Source organism: Helianthus annuus, chromosome 15 (genome assembly GCF_002127325.2).
Source record: "Helianthus annuus cultivar XRQ/B chromosome 15, HanXRQr2.0-SUNRISE, whole genome shotgun sequence".
Classification (NCBI taxonomy): Eukaryota; Viridiplantae; Streptophyta; class Magnoliopsida; order Asterales; family Asteraceae; genus Helianthus; species Helianthus annuus.
The window spans coordinates 23,063,239-23,082,054 of record NC_035447.2 but is presented as its reverse complement, the minus strand read 5'-3'; the positions used below and the strand labels follow the sequence as shown (position 1 = coordinate 23,082,054).

Genomic DNA, 18,816 nt, shown 5'->3' with positions numbered 1-18,816 from the left:
GTCTGTAGGTGATTGCCACTTAAATGCAAAAGTTTAGTGTCGAGTTGTTTAAACAACTTTGTCCAAAATATATTGATATACACTAGACTTTGGCAATCCATGCAATCTATAGACATCCCTTATTCATTATGTGGCCAAATTCTATGCTTTATAATGAGTTGGTAAGGCCAAAAAGTTAGAAAATTTCAACTAATGGTCGACAATAAACCATCTGATTGTTCTTTCATTCGAAAGCAAAAAGTAAGTGATGAAATCTAAGGACAATTCTTCCCAGGGTTCCGCCGAAATTGGTAGGGTGACAAAGCGTGTAAGCCTATGGCATTCCATACTTAGTAGTTTGGCATGTTGTGTAGTTCTTGATAAATGTCGTAACATCATCTTTTTAGATTGGACTAAAGATAATGTGAAGCAATACGACGTGTGGTTGTTGCAACTCCCAAATGACAACCAAGAGATGACCCATGAAATACTACCGATGCAGTGTTCCACCATGAAAGAATTTTTAGAATAAACAATCGATCTTCAACAAATATTAACCCATCACTATAAGAATGATTGGGAAATGTTTCCGGCTTATGTTGCAACCTGTCAATGTGTTGTAGGCCTTAACTGTTTGCAGTAAAATATGCACATAACTCATTCAACCATGTAGCATTCGAGTTGGAAAGTAACAAAATGGGGGAGTCGTCTCGTTGACTCAAGACATCAACATCATAGTTTTCTTTATAAGATTTAAAGTGTAACTCAAAATCATACACCAACAATTTTGTGACCAATTTATGTTGGACAAAGGTGTCATTTTCTTTAATGGCCCAATGAAAAGTAATATTTTCAAGAGGTTCGTAGTGTCATGAAATGACATAGGACTTGGTCAAGATTGGATAGAATTCAGTTTTTTAGGTTTAGCAGCAACACCTGATTCTGAAACATGCATATTGAATCCTTAGCATAAACTTAGTTTTGAATAAATTTTCAAAAAATACCTTAGGTGTTGGTAATGTGTAAACGCCCATTCATTACACGAGTCAAAACGTTTAAAATGACGTCAAATTCTTTAAAACTTTCATACCAAGTTCACAACCTTTTTACTAACGGAAACATTTAGTAGACATTTACCAAAAAATCCAAACATAGTTATGAGAGTTTGCTAACATCAAAGCACTGAAATGATAAGTCTAAGATAAAATTTACAAATATACTACTAAACTTACGATATGACACCAAAATGTTTTGACCCATTTTAACCATGACAATGCGGAAGCGTTTGATACGGATGATGTGTTCACTCCAAGCTCGGCGCCATCTAACATGACGGTTTACCTACAACCATAACATACGAATTAGTTATAAATTATTCAACAAACATGAAATATAAATTTCCATTTCTTACGAGTACCATCCTTTCATTCAAATTCATAAAATCATTCTTCCAATTGGGTTTTGATGTCAATCCCTTCAACCATCCATAACGGTCTCAACACCATTACCCAATTCCTTTGCTTATACATTTTCACTTATTCGACCCGTTTATACGTTTAGGACCTTCATGTATTTAAACTTCATCAAAATGCCAACCTACATGTAATGAACAAATGTATTTCTATACACTACTATAACTTGTAAGTGTAAGAACTTACTTTTGTCTTGCCTTGCTTATGAACCGGATTGGTTCGTGTCTTCCACTTTCACTCTTGCAAATTTAAAATCAACATACTTAAATCTCATATCTTCAATTTATTCCTTTCTTAACTCAATTTAGTTAACAATCATCATTTCACCAATTCTAATCATTTAGCATCCTAATCACATGAGATCATCTTTAAGGCATTTCATCAAACACTTGGTGTGCGTACCACTAACAAGGCACAATGTACAAGTATCATGTCACACCCCAACCGATGGCGGAAACATCAGAGTGAGACGAACGAGATTGATCGAGACTTCATAACACTAAATATGACAAGTATTTAATAAACATTTTCATTTCATTGCTAATAACAAGTACATTGTTTGAAATAGAATACATCAATTTTGAAACAAAATGAATTACAACAATTATCGAATGACTAAACTAAACACGAATTAAAGTTTGGTGCGTTTCTAGGCATCCTACTAGATTCCGTACATCATCGTCATCATCAAAATCCTACAATATGTTTTAAAGTATAGTTCAATACAAAAGTATTGGCGAGTATATAAGTTTGAGTACTAGCATAGTATATAAAAACTGAACAATCCACATGACAAACTTAGTTAATAAGATTAACGCATTACTTGCATATGAATAAGCAAGTCAACCCAAAGATTACCACAAGTATGAATGAATGACTTAACATGACCTCAAGAATACGGACGGTGTGTTACTCCTATAACGCTATACATGTTAAATGGTCGGCTCGTACGAAGTTAATGACAAGTTTATCACAAAAAATAACCCCAGAATACCGAATCAAGTATAACATATTAGCATGCATGTATTGGATTGTTGTGTAATTGCATAAAGAATGTATGTTTGTGTAAGTTTGTATAATGTAAACATGTTGCACCCTAAAGTGTAAACGAAGAAGGGTGTCGAGTATACTCACAAGTTTGCAAAAGCTTTCTCATTATCCGTGAGTGAAGAGTTGTTTGAGAATGGGGAATCGAAGGTAAGGTCATACGGCGTTTATGGAGTAGTTAGATTCAGGATTTAGAATTTAAGTACAAAAGTATCTTATGTATAAAAGTATATCTAGTCTATGTACTTGTTTTGACACTAAGTTGTATGTGATTTCATGTGTCCTAGTTTGCCCATTAGAATCAACAATGAGAGACTTAGAATCATAGATAAGTTAGCCTAAGTTCATGACGAATAATCATAAACCGATTATCATCATAAGTTTGGCTATGTTCATATATCTATCTATAGTATATTATAAAGCATATCCGAAGGACGACTTAAGGTAATTTGCCACTTCACTTAAAACACCTTTAAAGCATGATGTACAAGTGTTTAAAAGCACTAGAAATAAAAATGGACATCACTTTCCAGTTATACCATTTCCATTACAAAAAAAACACATGATACCTAATCAGATTAGGGTTTCAGATTCATTTCAAAATCCCGCCGCTTCCCTACTCCTCTCTCTCTCTCTCTGGCGATTCAGATCTATGAAGGTTTCCCTAGATCTTTCTCCAGATCGATGAAGATTCCAACAATAATTAGGTTAGTTTGTTCGTTATTCAAGCCTTTCCAAGAACAATTAACAAACCAGCACCAATAATTAGGTTAGTTTGTTCGTTATTCAAGCCTCTCCAGAGTTAGCTTAGATAAAGAATTTTAGGTGTCAGAATTCTGGACAGATTCAAAAAAAAAAAAGGAGAGCTCCATTTTTTAGTATCTTACCGTATACCACACACATAAAAGGAATCTTTTAACATCTGAGCCTCCAACGTCTTTTTTTCTAACCCTTTTGCCCCCAACGTCTTTCTTTCTTACCCTTTTGGCTCCTAAAAGTAAATGAATGGGGTTAGTGTTTGGGGCCAAAATGGTTAGAAAAAAGATGTTGGGGGCTCAGATGTTAAAAGATTCATTTTTAGGCTAAAAGGGTAAAAATGATATAACCACAGGGGTCAAAATCATAATTTAATCTAGCAACAATAATTAGGTTAGTTTGTTCCTTATTCAAGCCTCTCCAGAGTTAACTTGGATAAAGAATTTTAGGTGTTAAAATTAAAAAAAAAAAAAAAAAAAAGCTCCATTTTTTTTAGTATCTTACGGTATACCACACACATAAAAGTATGTTATTTTTTTTTTAATTTATAATTATCTACATCACCTTTTAGTCAAACAACACCATCCCTTTTCGGCATCCCATTAGTCTAGGCCAACCAAAGCAGAGAAGAAAGACAATTAGAATGACTAGGTGGATTAAATAATCAAGTGTAAAGGTTTGGTGGTAATCTAATAATTCTTATGATGTAAATCCAACCATTCTAGTTTCTTACATTTCCCATCATATACAGATATCTGCACACATAATATGTATCACAAATTTTATAGATTACATAACGATGTTAACTAGCCCCATTGTTCTTGAAACATGAAAATAGTCTTCATCAATTGGTGTTCATATCTAGCCTTCATCGTTGTACATTAGCATGACTTGATTAATTGTTGAAGCTTGCGACTTTTCCAATTTTTCTTGAATTGCAATGATCTTCACTATTCACATTAGGATAGAACCTAAGCTCTTATACCACAAGTTGGTGTTTAGAACTTATAATCGCAAACAAAAATCAATGCAGAGTTTTGAAATGATTACTTTATTGATCAAGAAAAGCTTACAAAGAAAAGAAATAAAAAGACAAAAATTGAACAAATATTCCTAGTGTTTAGCTGTGAACCCAGACAACACCATGACCAACGACTCTCCTTATTCGTCTAATCATAATTCAATTAACAAACTACGTCATTCATGTGCCATACATTCCGATACAAAGTTGGCTGGACTTTAGCTAGAGTTATATCCAACAAGCTGAATTGATGCTAATTCAGTGGTATCGGAACAACACACAGAGGTTTGGCCTTCGATATAGTGGTTCCATGTTTCTCAGTCATGTCCAAAGCATCATGTTTAATTTCTGTGTCAATTTCCCAGTCAAAATTATTGAGTAATGAGCCCAACATGATAGGGACCATCCGGGTTGCAAGTGGCACACCGGGGCATATTCTTCGTCCAGCACCAAACGGGATTAGATCGAAATCCTGACCTCGGACATCAACCCCAGACTCCAAAAATCTTTGTGGCTTGAACTCTAGTGAGTCATCCCATACGGTTGGGTCTCTACCTATGGCCCATGCATTCACAAACACCTGTGTGCCCGCTGGGATGCTGTATCCACTGAGTTGTACCTCTTTAATAACTTTTCGAGGAAGAAGTAACGGGGCTGGTGGGTGCAGTCGTAAAACTTCTTTCACAATGCACGATAAGTAGGGTAGCCTCGATACATCATCCTCTTTTACGATGCTACCTTTACCAATAACCTTTTCAAGCTCCTCTTTGGCTTTAGTCATGATGTGTGGGTTGCGTAGTAATTCTGCCATTGCCCATTCTACTGTAATTGAAGTTGTATCAGTGCCAGCAACAAACAAATCCTAGATCATCAAATAAAATTATATGTTAAAATTGAAACAAACTAGAGTAAATTATCAAGAATTAGGTGTAACTTCTAAAAACAATTACATAAAAAGAAACTAAACATCAATAGTAATTGAAATATCAGATAATGAACAATTTACTCACCAAAAACAAACTCTTTATGTTTGTGTGATTGAACTCATTTGGGTTATCCTGCATCATTTTCAAACACACGTCCAATACATCACCTTGCTCGAAGCTACCCGTTCGCTGTCTTTCTTCGATTAACTGGTCAAATATCCTAAGAACCTTTGAAAAATGACGAGTCATTCTTCTCCTGAGCCCTTGTGGATCAATCTTCCTCAACACCGGAAAAACGTCAACAAGATTTGTCTTTCCAGAGTCCTCCATAACGCTGGTAATCACCTCCTTAAACTCTTTACCAGAATCCTCATACGGGTCTGTTAGATCCTTGGAGAAAATAGTGTTGGATAAAAGATTCAATGAGGTTCTGAATGCAGCACGACCGATGTCCACATTTTCATTTGAAAGACTAGCTTTCCGACAGTATGCTACTAGTTCTTCAACTTTCTGGTTCCTCAAGTGTTGTTTGGCTTCAAGGGAATTGTTGGAGAAGATATTGGAAGTAACGATCCTTCTGAGGGTGCGCCACTCTGTGCAGACATGGAGAAATGAGAGGGAGTGTTGGTCGTGGTTATAGGCAGTCACCGCGTCTGGGACATAACGATTGGCGAAAGCAAGGTCTTGCTTTTTGAGTACTTCTATCGCGGCAGTGGAGGAGGATATGACGACTGTGGTGTTCTGACCGAGTTTTAAAGACATTATAGGGCCATGGATTTTGGCTAGTTTGGCTAGGGACTGGTGTGGTAGGTCTCCGAGCAAGTGGAGGTTTCCTATGATCGGCAGCCGTGTTGGGCCTGGAGGTAAGTTCTTCGGTTTGCCGAATCCCAAAACCGAGATAAGTATGTAAGATAAGAGAAGAGTAGCCACAATTATAAGAAGTTCCATTGTTAATGGATGGTGTGTGTTGTGCCAAGAATTTTGTTATATTTATACTTCTATTGATGGACTAATTCAGCGCCCACATTTTAGAAAACTTTACATTATTTAACGTTTTTATTGGAACAGTTGGAGTTAGGAAAAAGTTTAAGTTCTTTTGGGGTAAATATCAACTCTTTGCATTGCATAGGGTGCGCGACATTTTGGTATCTTGTCATTTTAAAGAAAAAAAGGTGTCGTATCAATTAAAATTGTGGTTGTATCGTCACAGATTTGGACGATTAAGAACCAAATTTCTCCTGAACTGATTAAGAAGCTAATTCATGCAATTTGGAAGGCGCAAAATGAAAGGCGTTCAATAGTTATAATACATATCCCGCTAATGTCGTTGGAGAGATCAAAACATACATGTTCTTATGGATTAATAATCGAGCGAAGCCCTTTTCTAAGATTGCAATTAGTGGTGCGATAACGTGATGTATTTCAGTAATGTCTAATCGTCATTCTCTTGTATTTATTTGGAACTTTTTTTCGTTCCAAAACAGGTCTAAGATTTATTATTAGTTAAATTCACTTAACATTTTAAATATAAACAAAATTGGTCAGCACCCTCGATTATGTTTATTACTTGCAGGCCCGGCCTTAGGGTAAGTGAAATCAGCTTTAGGCGTCCACTATTCAAAGGCGTCAAATTTTATTTTTTTATCCATGTTTTTCTGGGCTTTGTGGGAATTGCTTAAAGATGTATGGCCAAGAATGGGGATTGGCATTTGCGATTAGGTTTGGTATATATTGAAGCTTAGAAAATTAGGCCTGAAAATTAAAAGGAAAGGAAAACGAAGCGTTGCAGAATAATAAAAGGTCACAGATTTAAATCACATTCAATTAAAATTTTAATGATGAAGGTTCCAGGATAAACATAAATCACAACTTCTACTGTAATACTCTATATTTGTTCCAAATTTGTGCTGATGTTTGCTCTAAAATATTGTTTTTCATAACAGCCTCTCTGCTCTCTAATTTTTTTTTATTGTTATACTCATGAATTTGTAAGTTAACTTTCTTCTTACAATTCTTTTAGAGTAAAATGACAAAATGATCCCTAAGTTTAGATCACTTTTGTCATTTCAGTTTAAAAATGAAACATATTGTATTTGGGTCACTAATGTTTCATTTTTCTTGTCATTTTCATCCAACTGGCAAACATGTTTAAATTTTTCCTTCTCCTATATTTATCGGTTTTCTCACTTAAAAGAAGGGTATAATTGTCATTATATGTCATACTTTATTTTAAATAAATAAGGAAAAGGACAAAAAAGACGAGAAGTTAACAGAAAATTCTAACCCAGTTTGTCAAATGGATGAAAATGACAACAAAAATGAACCCTCAATGACTAAGATACAAAAAGTTTCATTTTTTGACTGAAGTGGCGAAAGTAGCTAAACTCAGTGACCATATTTTACTCATTCTTTTATTTAAAAGTTTCTTTAATCGTACACAAAAAGTACGTATTCATATTTTCATGGGTTATGATCGTAAGCAAATAAAAAAAAATAAAAAGGCTTCAGTTTTAAAATCCATTTTAGACCTCCAACAAGGTTGAACCAGCGCTGCTTAATTGCAATATAGAGTATTTTCCAAAAGTAATTGTTGGAACCGTGTTTTGGAAATGGATATTAAGAAATTATATAAGTATTTTCCAGGCTAGATCATACTTTCAACTTTCAAGATGAAAACACAATTAAATTGCTAAAATATCTCTGTCGTTTGTCTCTACCATCTAAGGTCAACAATTTCTAGGTGTCTAGCCCTCCAAGTTTTACTTGAACAGACACAGACGACTCATATAGAAACCTTGCTAATGTCCCAAGATTGACGTCAACACACAACTTCTGAAAAAAGAAACGGGATCAACACACAAATTTGGTAATGTCCCATGCAACTCCACACGAAAGACGTGTGTATACCCCACTAGCAAAAGCTTGTTTCGGCCTCTGTCATATATACATGCATATAAGACTATTTCCAAAGTAAGATCAATATTTTTGCAAAAAATATACCACATCATCACCATATATACCCTTTTTCCTCTCTCTTTCTTTATTTAATAACTCACTATTCAAGAATTTCATTCTATCTATACAAATGTATGCACTTAACCAAGAAAATTTCTATTATTTCTCTACTCTCTCTCTCTCTCTCCTCCAACTTATCATCCATGTGACAAATGCATCTCAAATGCATTGCATTAGGTTTGGTCTAATAATCTTTATATATCCCATAGAGACCCTCAAGGTCATCGCAAATCACCATATGCAAATCCTCCTCCTTTTCAATATACTTTTCAATCAATCATAGTTAAATGCATATCGTCGTAGAAGAATAACGAACACTAAAGTCAAAATGCAGGGCAAGTAGTGAAATCGAAACCTTATTCTTTTAAACAGTTCAAAATGAAAATAGGGAATATATATATATATATATATAGGGTAAGGTTCATGCGAGAACCACCTTTATTGCGAGAACCGCGAGAACCAATGTGAACACAAGCTAAAATAGCTAAAAAAACCTAAAAAAAACCTAACCCCCACCCCCCCCACCCCCAAAAACCTAAACCCCCCCCACCCCCCCCCCCAAAAAAAAAAACCTAACCCCCCCCCCAAAAGCTAAATGCTAAAAACTAAAACCCTCAAAAAACCTAAAAAAAACCTAACCCCCCCCCCCCCCAAAAACCTAAACCCCCCTCCCCCACCCCCCCCCAAGCTAAAATGCTAAAAACTAAACCCCCCAAAAAACCTAAAAAATCTAAAATAATCAAAAAAAAAATCAAAAAAAATCTAAAATTTTTTTTTTATTTTTTTACTATTTTTTATGTTCAAATCGCTACTTTTAGTAGCCAAAAAAAAAATTTTTTTTAAAAATATTAAAAAAAAAATTTTTTTTTTTTTTGGATACTAAAAGTAGCGATTTTAATATAAAAAATAGTAAAAAAATTAAAAAAAAAATTTTTGGGTCTTTTTTAGATTTTTTTAGGTATTACTATTTGTGTTCACACTGGTTCTTGTGGTTCTCGCAATAAAGGGTGGTTCATAACGGATCTTTGTCCTATATATATATATATATATATATATATATATATATATATATATATATATATAGGGAGAAGATCATGCGAGAACCACCTCTTATTGTGAGAACCGCGAGAACCAATGTGAACACATCAAAAATGCCTAAAAATAGCTAAAAATTACACAATTTCTTTATTTTTTTTTAATATTTTTTATATAAAAATCGCTACTTTTCGAAGCCAAAAAAAAAAATTTTTTTTTTAAAAAAGTATATTTTTTTTTTGCCACTAAAAGTAGCGATTTGAGCATAAAAAATATTAAAAAAAATTTAGATTTTTTTTTTATTTTTTAAGATTTTTTTTTAGATTTTTTAAAGTTTTTTAGGGGTTTAGTTTTTAGCATTTTAGCTGGGGGGGGGGGGGGGTTAGGTTTTTGGGGGGTGGGGGAGGGGGGGGGGGTTAGGTTTTTTTTAGGTTTTTTGGGGGTTTTAGTTTTTAGCATTTAGCTTTGGGGGTGGGGGGGTTAGGTTTTTTTTGGGGGGTGGGGGGGGGGGGGGTTTAGGTTTTTTTTTTTTTTTTGGGGGGGGGGGGGGGTTAGGTTTTTTTTTAGGTTTTTTTAGCTATTTTTGGTTGTGTTCACATTGGTTCTCATGGTTCTCACAATAAGGGTGGTTCTCGCATGAGCCCCTCCATATATATATATATAGGAGGGTTATCTTGAGAACGCTAAATATTTCGAGAACCGTGAGAACGATTGGATAAACAAATCAAAACCAATTGTTTTTTAATACAAACCTCATTGTAATTAAGATACAACAATAAAAAAAAGAATTTACAACATCAAATAATTTATTTATCCTTTCAAAATCACTCTTTTTAGATTTTTTTACACATGTGTTCACACTTGGTTCTCGCAATAAAAGGTGGTTCCTTACGGATCTTTCTCCTATATATATACATATATATGTATGTATATATATATATATATATATGGTGGGGTTCGACTACAAAGTCCATTTTTCTAACAAAGTGTATAAAGTCATAAAACACCGCAATTTCAGCCATAAAACACACTCAAAACCCACAAATAACATAGTGAAGATCACTAAAACACAATATCCAAACCCTAATAGTCCATAAAAACTTCAAGCACATCATTGTAGAACTATGAATATAAGACACAACATGAGAATCAACATAAAACACACTAATGTTAGTCATCCGATAATCAAAATCTTATCATAAAAAACATAACACAAAACCCACAAATATGACGTTTTAGTAATCTTCACTTTGTTATTTTTGGGTTTAAGTGTGTTTTATGGTTGATATTATGATATTTTATGACTTTTTACACTTTGTAGGAAAAATGGACATTTTTTAGCCAACTCCCACCCTCTATATATATATATAGGGATGGGTTAAAACCGGGGCGTAAAAAATTTTTAAAATAGGGGCATAAAAAAAGTTTAAAACCGGGACATAAAATGTTTAAAACGGGGCATAAAAAATTTTTAAACCCGGGGTATAAAAAAGTTTAAAACCGGGTCGTAAAACAATTTTAAAATCAGTGCGTAAAAAAGTTTAAAACCAGTGCGTAAAAAATGTTTTAAAATGGGGCGTAAAAAGTTTAAAACAGGGCGTACAAAAATTTTAAATCTGGGGCGTAAAAAAAATTTAAAATCAGGGCATAAAAAAAGTTTAAACCGGTACGTAAAAAATTTTTAAGTCGCGGCGTAAAAAGCTTAAAACCGGGAGTAAAAAAATTTTAAAACCGAGTCATACAAAAAATGTTAAACCCGGGGCGTAAAAATGTTTAAATCCGGGTCGTAAAAAAAGTTTAAAACCGGGGCATAAAAAAAGTTAAAACCGGGGCGTAAAATTTTTTTAAACGTGGGCATAAAAAAACTTTAAAACCCGGGTGTAAAAAAAGTTTTAAACCGGCGCGTAAGAAAGTTTAAAACCAGGGCATAAAAAAATTATCTGAAACTTTACTGCATGTTTATAAATTTTTTTATTAAAAATAATCTTTTTTTTAACAGCAAATTTGGATCACTGACGGACCACTGGAGTATCATCGTGTCACCAGCAGAACCACCCGATCATATCCATCTCCACTAGGCAATAATGCCTATACACCACTTCAGGAGGAAACCCGATAAATCTGGGAAAAATGGACATTTTATTGTTGATATTATGATATTTTATGACTTTTTACACTTTGTAGGAAAAATGGACATTTTTTAGCCAACTCCCACCCTCTATATATATATATAGGGATGGGTTAAAACCGGGGCGTAAAAAATTTTTAAAATAGGGGCATAAAAAAGTTTAAAACCGGGACATAAAATGTTTAAAACGGGGCATAAAAAATTTTTAAACCCGGGGTATAAAAAAGTTTAAAACCGGGTCGTAAAACAATTTTAAAATCAGTGCGTAAAAAAGTTTAAAACCAGTGCGTAAAAAATGTTTTAAAATGGGGCGTAAAAAGTTTAAAACAGGGCGTACAAAAATTTTAAATCTGGGGCGTAAAAAAAATTTAAAATCAGGGCATAAAAAAAGTTTAAACCGGTACGTAAAAAATTTTTAAGTCGCGGCGTAAAAAGCTTAAAACCGGGAGTAAAAAAATTTTAAAACCGAGTCATACAAAAAATGTTAAACCCGGGGCGTAAAAATGTTTAAATCCGGGTCGTAAAAAAAGTTTAAAACCGGGGCATAAAAAAAGTTAAAACCGGGGCGTAAAATTTTTTTAAACGTGGGCATAAAAAAACTTTAAAACCCGGGTGTAAAAAAAGTTTTAAACCGGCGCGTAAGAAAGTTTAAAACCAGGGCATAAAAAAATTATCTGAAACTTTACTGCATGTTTATAAATTTTTTTATTAAAAATAATCTTTTTTTTAACAGCAAATTTGGATCACTGACGGACCACTGGAGTATCATCGTGTCACCAGCAGAACCACCCGATCATATCCATCTCCACTAGGCAATAATGCCTATACACCACTTCAGGAGGAAACCCGATAAATCTGGGAAAAACCCCATTTGTGGGAATCGAACTCATGACCTAATGGTCATAAGCCTTATCCCACCACCAAGATACCACTAGGCTATAATGCCATGGGTATAAAAGTAATCTTATTAATTAAAGGTCAATCAATAATGATACTAATCATGAAAGGCCATAGTAAAGACGCCAATTTGCCCTTATCTCACTAAAAAGAAAAATCTCATTAATTAATGCACAATCATTACTCTGTTTTATTATCTTTTAATCTCATCCATCAAAACACATTTGTTCAATGGTTAGTATTGGTTGCTACGGTTCTCGTAACTCAAGGTGGTTCTCATTTTACCCAATCCCTATATATATATATATATATATATATATATATATATATATATATATATATATATATATATATATATATATATATATATATATATATATAGGACCGCTAAAATGAAAACCACCCCCAGTTGTAAGAACCGAGAGAACCACTTTTCAACTATTAGATCTCTAAAATGGATGGATGAGATTAAAAGTAATTAAAACTAATATTAAATACTTTTTGTCTTATTATGTCTTTAATATTTTAATTTAAAAGGTTAGTTTACTAAATTTACTCATTTTTGTCTTTTTGTCTTTATTGTTTTTTATTACTTTTTTTGGTATTATTATATTACATGTTTCTTTTAAATAGAATTTTTTTTATTAAAAACCATTTTAAATTTAGATTTTTTTAACAAAACAATTTTTTTTGCGCGCCGGTTTTTTAACGCCATTTTTACGCCCGGCTTTTTTCACGCGTCGTTTTTTAAGGCGCCGTTTTTGCACGCCGTTTTTACGCCCGGCTTTTCCACGCGTCGTTTTTTTAACAGGTCGTTTATTACGCCCCGTTTTAACACACTGTTTTTTTCGTCCCGTTTTTTTACGCGGTGTTTTTATGCCTCGTATTCACACCCCTCGTTTAGGCACCGTTTTATCACACGGTTTTTACGTTTTACGTTAAAAAGTCTTTACATAAAAGTTTACGTTTTTTACGCGCCGTTTTACGCTCGGTTTTACGTGTCACTTTTACGCCCGGTTTTACTCGCCATTTTTTACGCCCGGTTTTACTCGCCATTTTTTACGCCCGGTTTTAAGCGCCGTTTTTTACGCGCCGTTTTCTACACACCGTTTTTTACGTGCTGTTTTTTTTACGCCCCATATTTACGCGTTGTTTTTTCACACACACGTTTTTAAAATTTTTTTGCGGTTTTGAGCTTTTTTTATGAAAACTTTTTTTACGGTTTTAGACGTTTTTTTTTTACAAAAACTTTTTTACAAAAAACCTTTTTACAATTTATTTTTACAAAAACTTTTTAACAAAGAACAAAAATTTATACGAAAACTTTTTTACAGTTTTATCCTTTTTTTTACAAAAACTTTTTTTACACACACGTTTTTAAACTTTTTTACGTTTTTTTATGAAAACATTTTTTATGGTTTTAAACTTTTTTTTTACAAAAACCTTTTTACCAAATTTTTATACAAATTTTTTTTATATAAAATATATTTTTACCAAAGACAAAGTAGGAGAGAAAAATGATTTGATGGTTTTGACTTTAAAAAGAGACATTAAAGAGGAGAGAGAGATGATTCGATTGTTTTAATTAAATGACTATATTACCCTTTGGGATGTCATTATCTGATTGGTGGAGAGTGGTTCTCGTGGTTCTTACAACTGGGGGTGGTTCTTATTTTAATGCTCCCCTATATATATATATATATATATATATATATATATATATATATATATATATATATATATATATATATATATATAGGGTTAGAATCGTGTGAACAGCACTAGGCTAATTGATAACTTGAGAAACATTCTGTGCCATACATTTTCCCTAAGTTTTTCGTAATATACAGTTATGTATAGTTTAAAATTGAATATATACATATGTGTATTATTCAAGATTTGACAACATAAATAAGAACACCTGTTTTCTGTGAGAACCATAAGAACAATTCTCAGCCACTCATTCATATTTCTTTATGTTTTAACAAAAAGGTTAAATTGGTCGTTATACCAATCCCCTTATCCATATCACTGGTACTCAAAACTATCAAAACTTCTATTGATGAAATCAGCGCACAATGATTAGGGCATCAAATCTTCAATCACCTTTGAGTTATTCAATGATTATTCTGCTAATATATCTTCAATCGATTCAGAATCCATCACCATCTTCAACGAATTATTAGTTATCTTAGATGATTTCGTGAACTTTTTTGCAAGTATCAGTTGATTTATTGAACATATTTGCAAGTATCAATTTCTCTATCGTCATTCACTTGTGATCTTCAACAATTGTCGATTTTATGACTTATATGATTTCAATTTGTAGATCTTGTTACAGATATTTTTCTCTTTCAATTCTCAGTTTTGTTACACATATTCCATTATTTCAATTTATATGGTGCTTGTAATTTGCCCTAATTTATTTTTATTTGGTGAATTGCAATCATGGTTTATCTTGAATCTTATGTGAGGAATAGCGAGTCAAATTGCATAAGTGTTGTTAATCATGAGTAAAAGTTATCTGGATGAAGAATTTGTGTAGTTGTTGCTTATTTTAATGTAATACCGTTGTTTACCTTTATTTTAGTTGCATGTTTTTTATGTTTTATCATTATGTTGTATTGTTTCCACTGAAATTAGTCGCATCACTTCCTATTTTGTTTTACAAATGTGTAATTTCTTGCTCCTTTCTTTGCAAAGACAAAAAGTTGAGGCTCGTGTGGTTGTTTAAGATCTTGGAACAGGAGACGTGTAATAGTAATTTCTTGTATCCCATCGTGTTCAGATTTACAAATATGTAGCTGCTAATTGGTTTCATTTCATCATGTTCTGATTTATACATGTGTAATTGTTGTTCTATATTCTCTGTTAATGATGCTAAGGCTTTTACATGTCAATTTGATGTCCCATATATTGTATTCTTATTGTGCATATGTATGTTTTTAATTGATGTTAAGCATTTTGTTTTGCTCCTCCTTGCCTATCATCTAGTGAAAGCTTAAAGCACTTTTTAAGTTAATTCTATTGCATCCAATACTTTGGTTCAATTTATGTTGTGTTTTGACATAGTAATGGATGGCAACGCTATCGGCTTGGGTTCTTGAGCATGCAAAACTTGTATCCACCAAAGCATTTTTATGATATCCAAAAGGAGATATATAAGGCCTTATTATCACAGATGAATGGTAGACCTAATGTTTTTGATGGTTATGAACATTACACTATTTCTCACTTTGATAAAGGGTCCATTGTTGATGATTATAAGCTAAACTTTTTTGTTTTATAGTTTGTTTCTTGTTTAACATTTATATATTTAGATATATATAATAGTAAATGTTTTCATATTTGCAGGTTAAGTTCAGTCTCTTTAACAATTCAATTTCATGCTCATGGTGGAAAAAGAATGAATTACCTAAGAAGGTGTGTACATTGAGTTTCATCATGGTGTTGACAACTTTTAAAATCTTAAGCTTTGTTCAGAGGTAAAGGTTGAGAGCAACAAGAATAAAAGGCAGTTCAAATTGTGTGGCAAACTTGGCTACCATGATTCGCATAACTGTCCTACAAACGAAAATCGAACTATCGAACTGAAGAAGGTAGTCACTGTGATGAAGAGAGTCATATTGATGAAGATAAGATGATGAATGAAGTTTCTTATTTTATTTCTCTAGTTTTAGTTTGAATAAGGTATTCATGTACTATATTTTTAAAGATATAACATTTGGCTGAATTTGAACTCTTGTTTTGACGTTGAATTTTAAAGTTTTGTACTTTGTTATTTCAGTGTTCTAATATTATTATACGTTGGGGTTTCTTTTCTTAGTTGTTATCAAATTATATTTTTGTAAGTGTCTGTTTTACACATGTATAAATCTCATGTAGGCTTATGTAATATATGTCTTACACAAGTGTAAGTTGTTCACTGTCTTACATATTTCCGTTTGAATTACACATGTGTAAGTTATTCACTATCACCTGTTTATTCCTATTTTACATAGGTTTAGTTATATTACACATGTGTAAATTTGTTCCTTGTCACTTATTTGTTTATGTTTTACTCGCTTGCAGTTGAATTACATATGTGTAAACTGCTAACATCACTTATTTGTTTCTATTTCACCTATGTGCACGTGTATTGCACATGTGCAAAATGTGCTTACTATCACTTATTTGTTTTACACAATTGCAGTTGAATTGCACATGTGTAAACTAAGAAATTAACTAACATAGTATTATACAAAACTCTTATGTATCATATTCCCCAACAAGTATGATTTAAATGAAAATAATGTTGTCCAAAAATCAAAAGCACTAAATTGCCCAACAAGTCACAATCCTTGACATATGGTAACCACAATTACATGAAACTAAAGTTACAATCCTTGATATACGCTAACAACGGTAACACACAACCAAGTCATAATCCATAATATCATATAGTCTTTGTTTTCATTTTGGTCTCTTTCAAACTCCATTGCTTTCTTAACCACATATACTAGGTGAATATTTGCTTTCAAAAGTACAATCTTCGTAGTATATTTCTTTCTATGCAAATTTAGTTGTGTTTTCTAGTCTCTTGCTTTTCTAAGTTTTGAAGCCGCATTCCCAGTTCTTCACAAGAATTTCCTTGTACATTTCCATGCGTGTCATATAAAACATTCCACACCCGATATAATTTTCCTTTTTTGCCTAAGTTAGCTTTACTTTTTCTGGTTTCACTGCCATCATAGCTTCCCATTTTGCATGACCCGTTGATTCAAGTATAATATAAACTTATGTCTATATCAACAAAGAGCATTTGTAAGTTTTTGTATTTATATATTAGCAAACAAAACTATTTTACAGTTCTTATTATATGTACATTTTATTTATATAAAGAAACTATTACATTAACTGGACATACACATAACAGATTTATGTGTGATCTAAGTGGAGCAAGAGTCTCTTGTTCACAAATCAAGTAATTAACCATCACTATATATATATATATATATATATATATATATATATATATATATATATATATATATATATATAGGGAGGGGCTCATGCGAGAACCACCCTTATTGTGAGAACCTTGAGAACCAATGTGAACACAACCTAAAATAGCTAAAAAAACCTAAAAAAAAACCTAAAAAAACCTAACCCCCACCCCCCCCACCAAAAACCTAAACCCCCCCCACCCCCACCCCCCAAAAAAACCTAACCCCCCCCCCCCCAAAAAAAAACCTAAACCCCCCTCCCCCACCCCCCAAAAACCTAAACCCACCCCCCCAAGCTAAAATCCTAAAAACTAAACCCCCAAAAAACCTAAAAAAATCTAAAAAAAATCTAAAATTTTTTTTTGAATTTTTTAATATTTTTTATGTTAAAATCGCTACTTTTAGAAGCCAAAAAAAAATTAAAAAAAAATTTTTCTTTTTGGCTTCGAAAAGTAGCGATTTTTTTATAAAAAATATTAAAAAATTCAAAAAAAAATTTTTTGTGTGATTTTTAGCTATTTTTAGGCATTTTTTGTGTGTTCACATTGGTTCTCGCGGTTCTCACAATAAGAGGTGGTTCTCGCATGATCTTCTCCCATATATATATATATATAGGTAGAGGATCCTGTAAAAAGTGGGACTTTTGTGAGAAGTGTGAGAAATAATTTGGGAATGACAAGTGTCCTTTATCCTAATTAATTCAAAAGGGTATATTAGTAATTTGACATTTTTATCATTTAGGGCATGTTTGGGTAAGCTTATTGAAACAACTTATTGACTTATTGGCTTCTTGGAAAAGTCAGGATTTTGTGACTTATTGACTTATTGGCTTTTCCCCCTCACATACACCCTCTTTGCCAAACATCATTTTAGAGCTTATGACTTTTCAAAAAGCCAATAAGTCAATAAGTTGTTTCAAAAAGCTTACCCAAACATGCCCTTAATTGATTTCCAAAAATAACTGCCAAAAAAAAAAAATTGCCGATGAGTTTTTTAAGGTTTGAATCGAATTTTGAATTAGGAGAAATTTTAGGAAACATTATACATCTGATTGTTTTGTATTCTTCATCATCTTTTAATCGCAACATCTTTTAATCATACATTGTTCATGGCGTGGTGTTTTAAAAAATTGGAGACATTGACTATGATTCAAGTCATGGTGTTTTATCTGGAGATATTGTTCATGGTGTAGTGTTTTATCTATGACTTGAATCATAAATGTTTAAAACACCACGCCATGAACAATGTCTCTAGATAAAACACCATGACTTGAATCATAGTCATGGTGTTTTAAAATATGGGAATGTTTTGTATTGATAAAACACTACGCCATGATCAATGTCTCAAGATAAAACACCATGACTTGAATCATAGATGTTTAAAAAACCACGCCATGAACAATGTCTCCAGATAAAACACCATGACTTGAATCATAGATGTTTAAAACACCACGCCATGAACAATGTCTCCAGATAAAACACCATGACTTGAATCATAGTCAATTTTATCCAGTTGTTTTAAAACACCACGCCATGAATCTGATTACAGTTCTCTT

The 18,816-nt window shown here is 32.8% G+C and overlaps 1 protein-coding gene across 1 annotated transcript; it reads right to left on the bottom strand.

Moving 5' to 3' along the window:
* Positions 1–4,293: 4,293 nt before the first annotated feature.
* On the bottom strand, positions 4,294–6,159 carry LOC110910993 (7-ethoxycoumarin O-deethylase). The gene is made up of 2 exons (XM_022155560.2): positions 5,286–6,159; positions 4,294–5,137 (listed from the first exon to the last, which is right to left on the bottom strand). Exons 1-2 carry the CDS (start codon positions 6,147–6,149, stop codon positions 4,529–4,531), a joined length of 1,473 nt encoding a protein of 490 aa, XP_022011252.1. The 5' UTR covers positions 6,150–6,159; the 3' UTR covers positions 4,294–4,528.
* Positions 6,160–18,816: the final 12,657 nt, after the last annotated feature.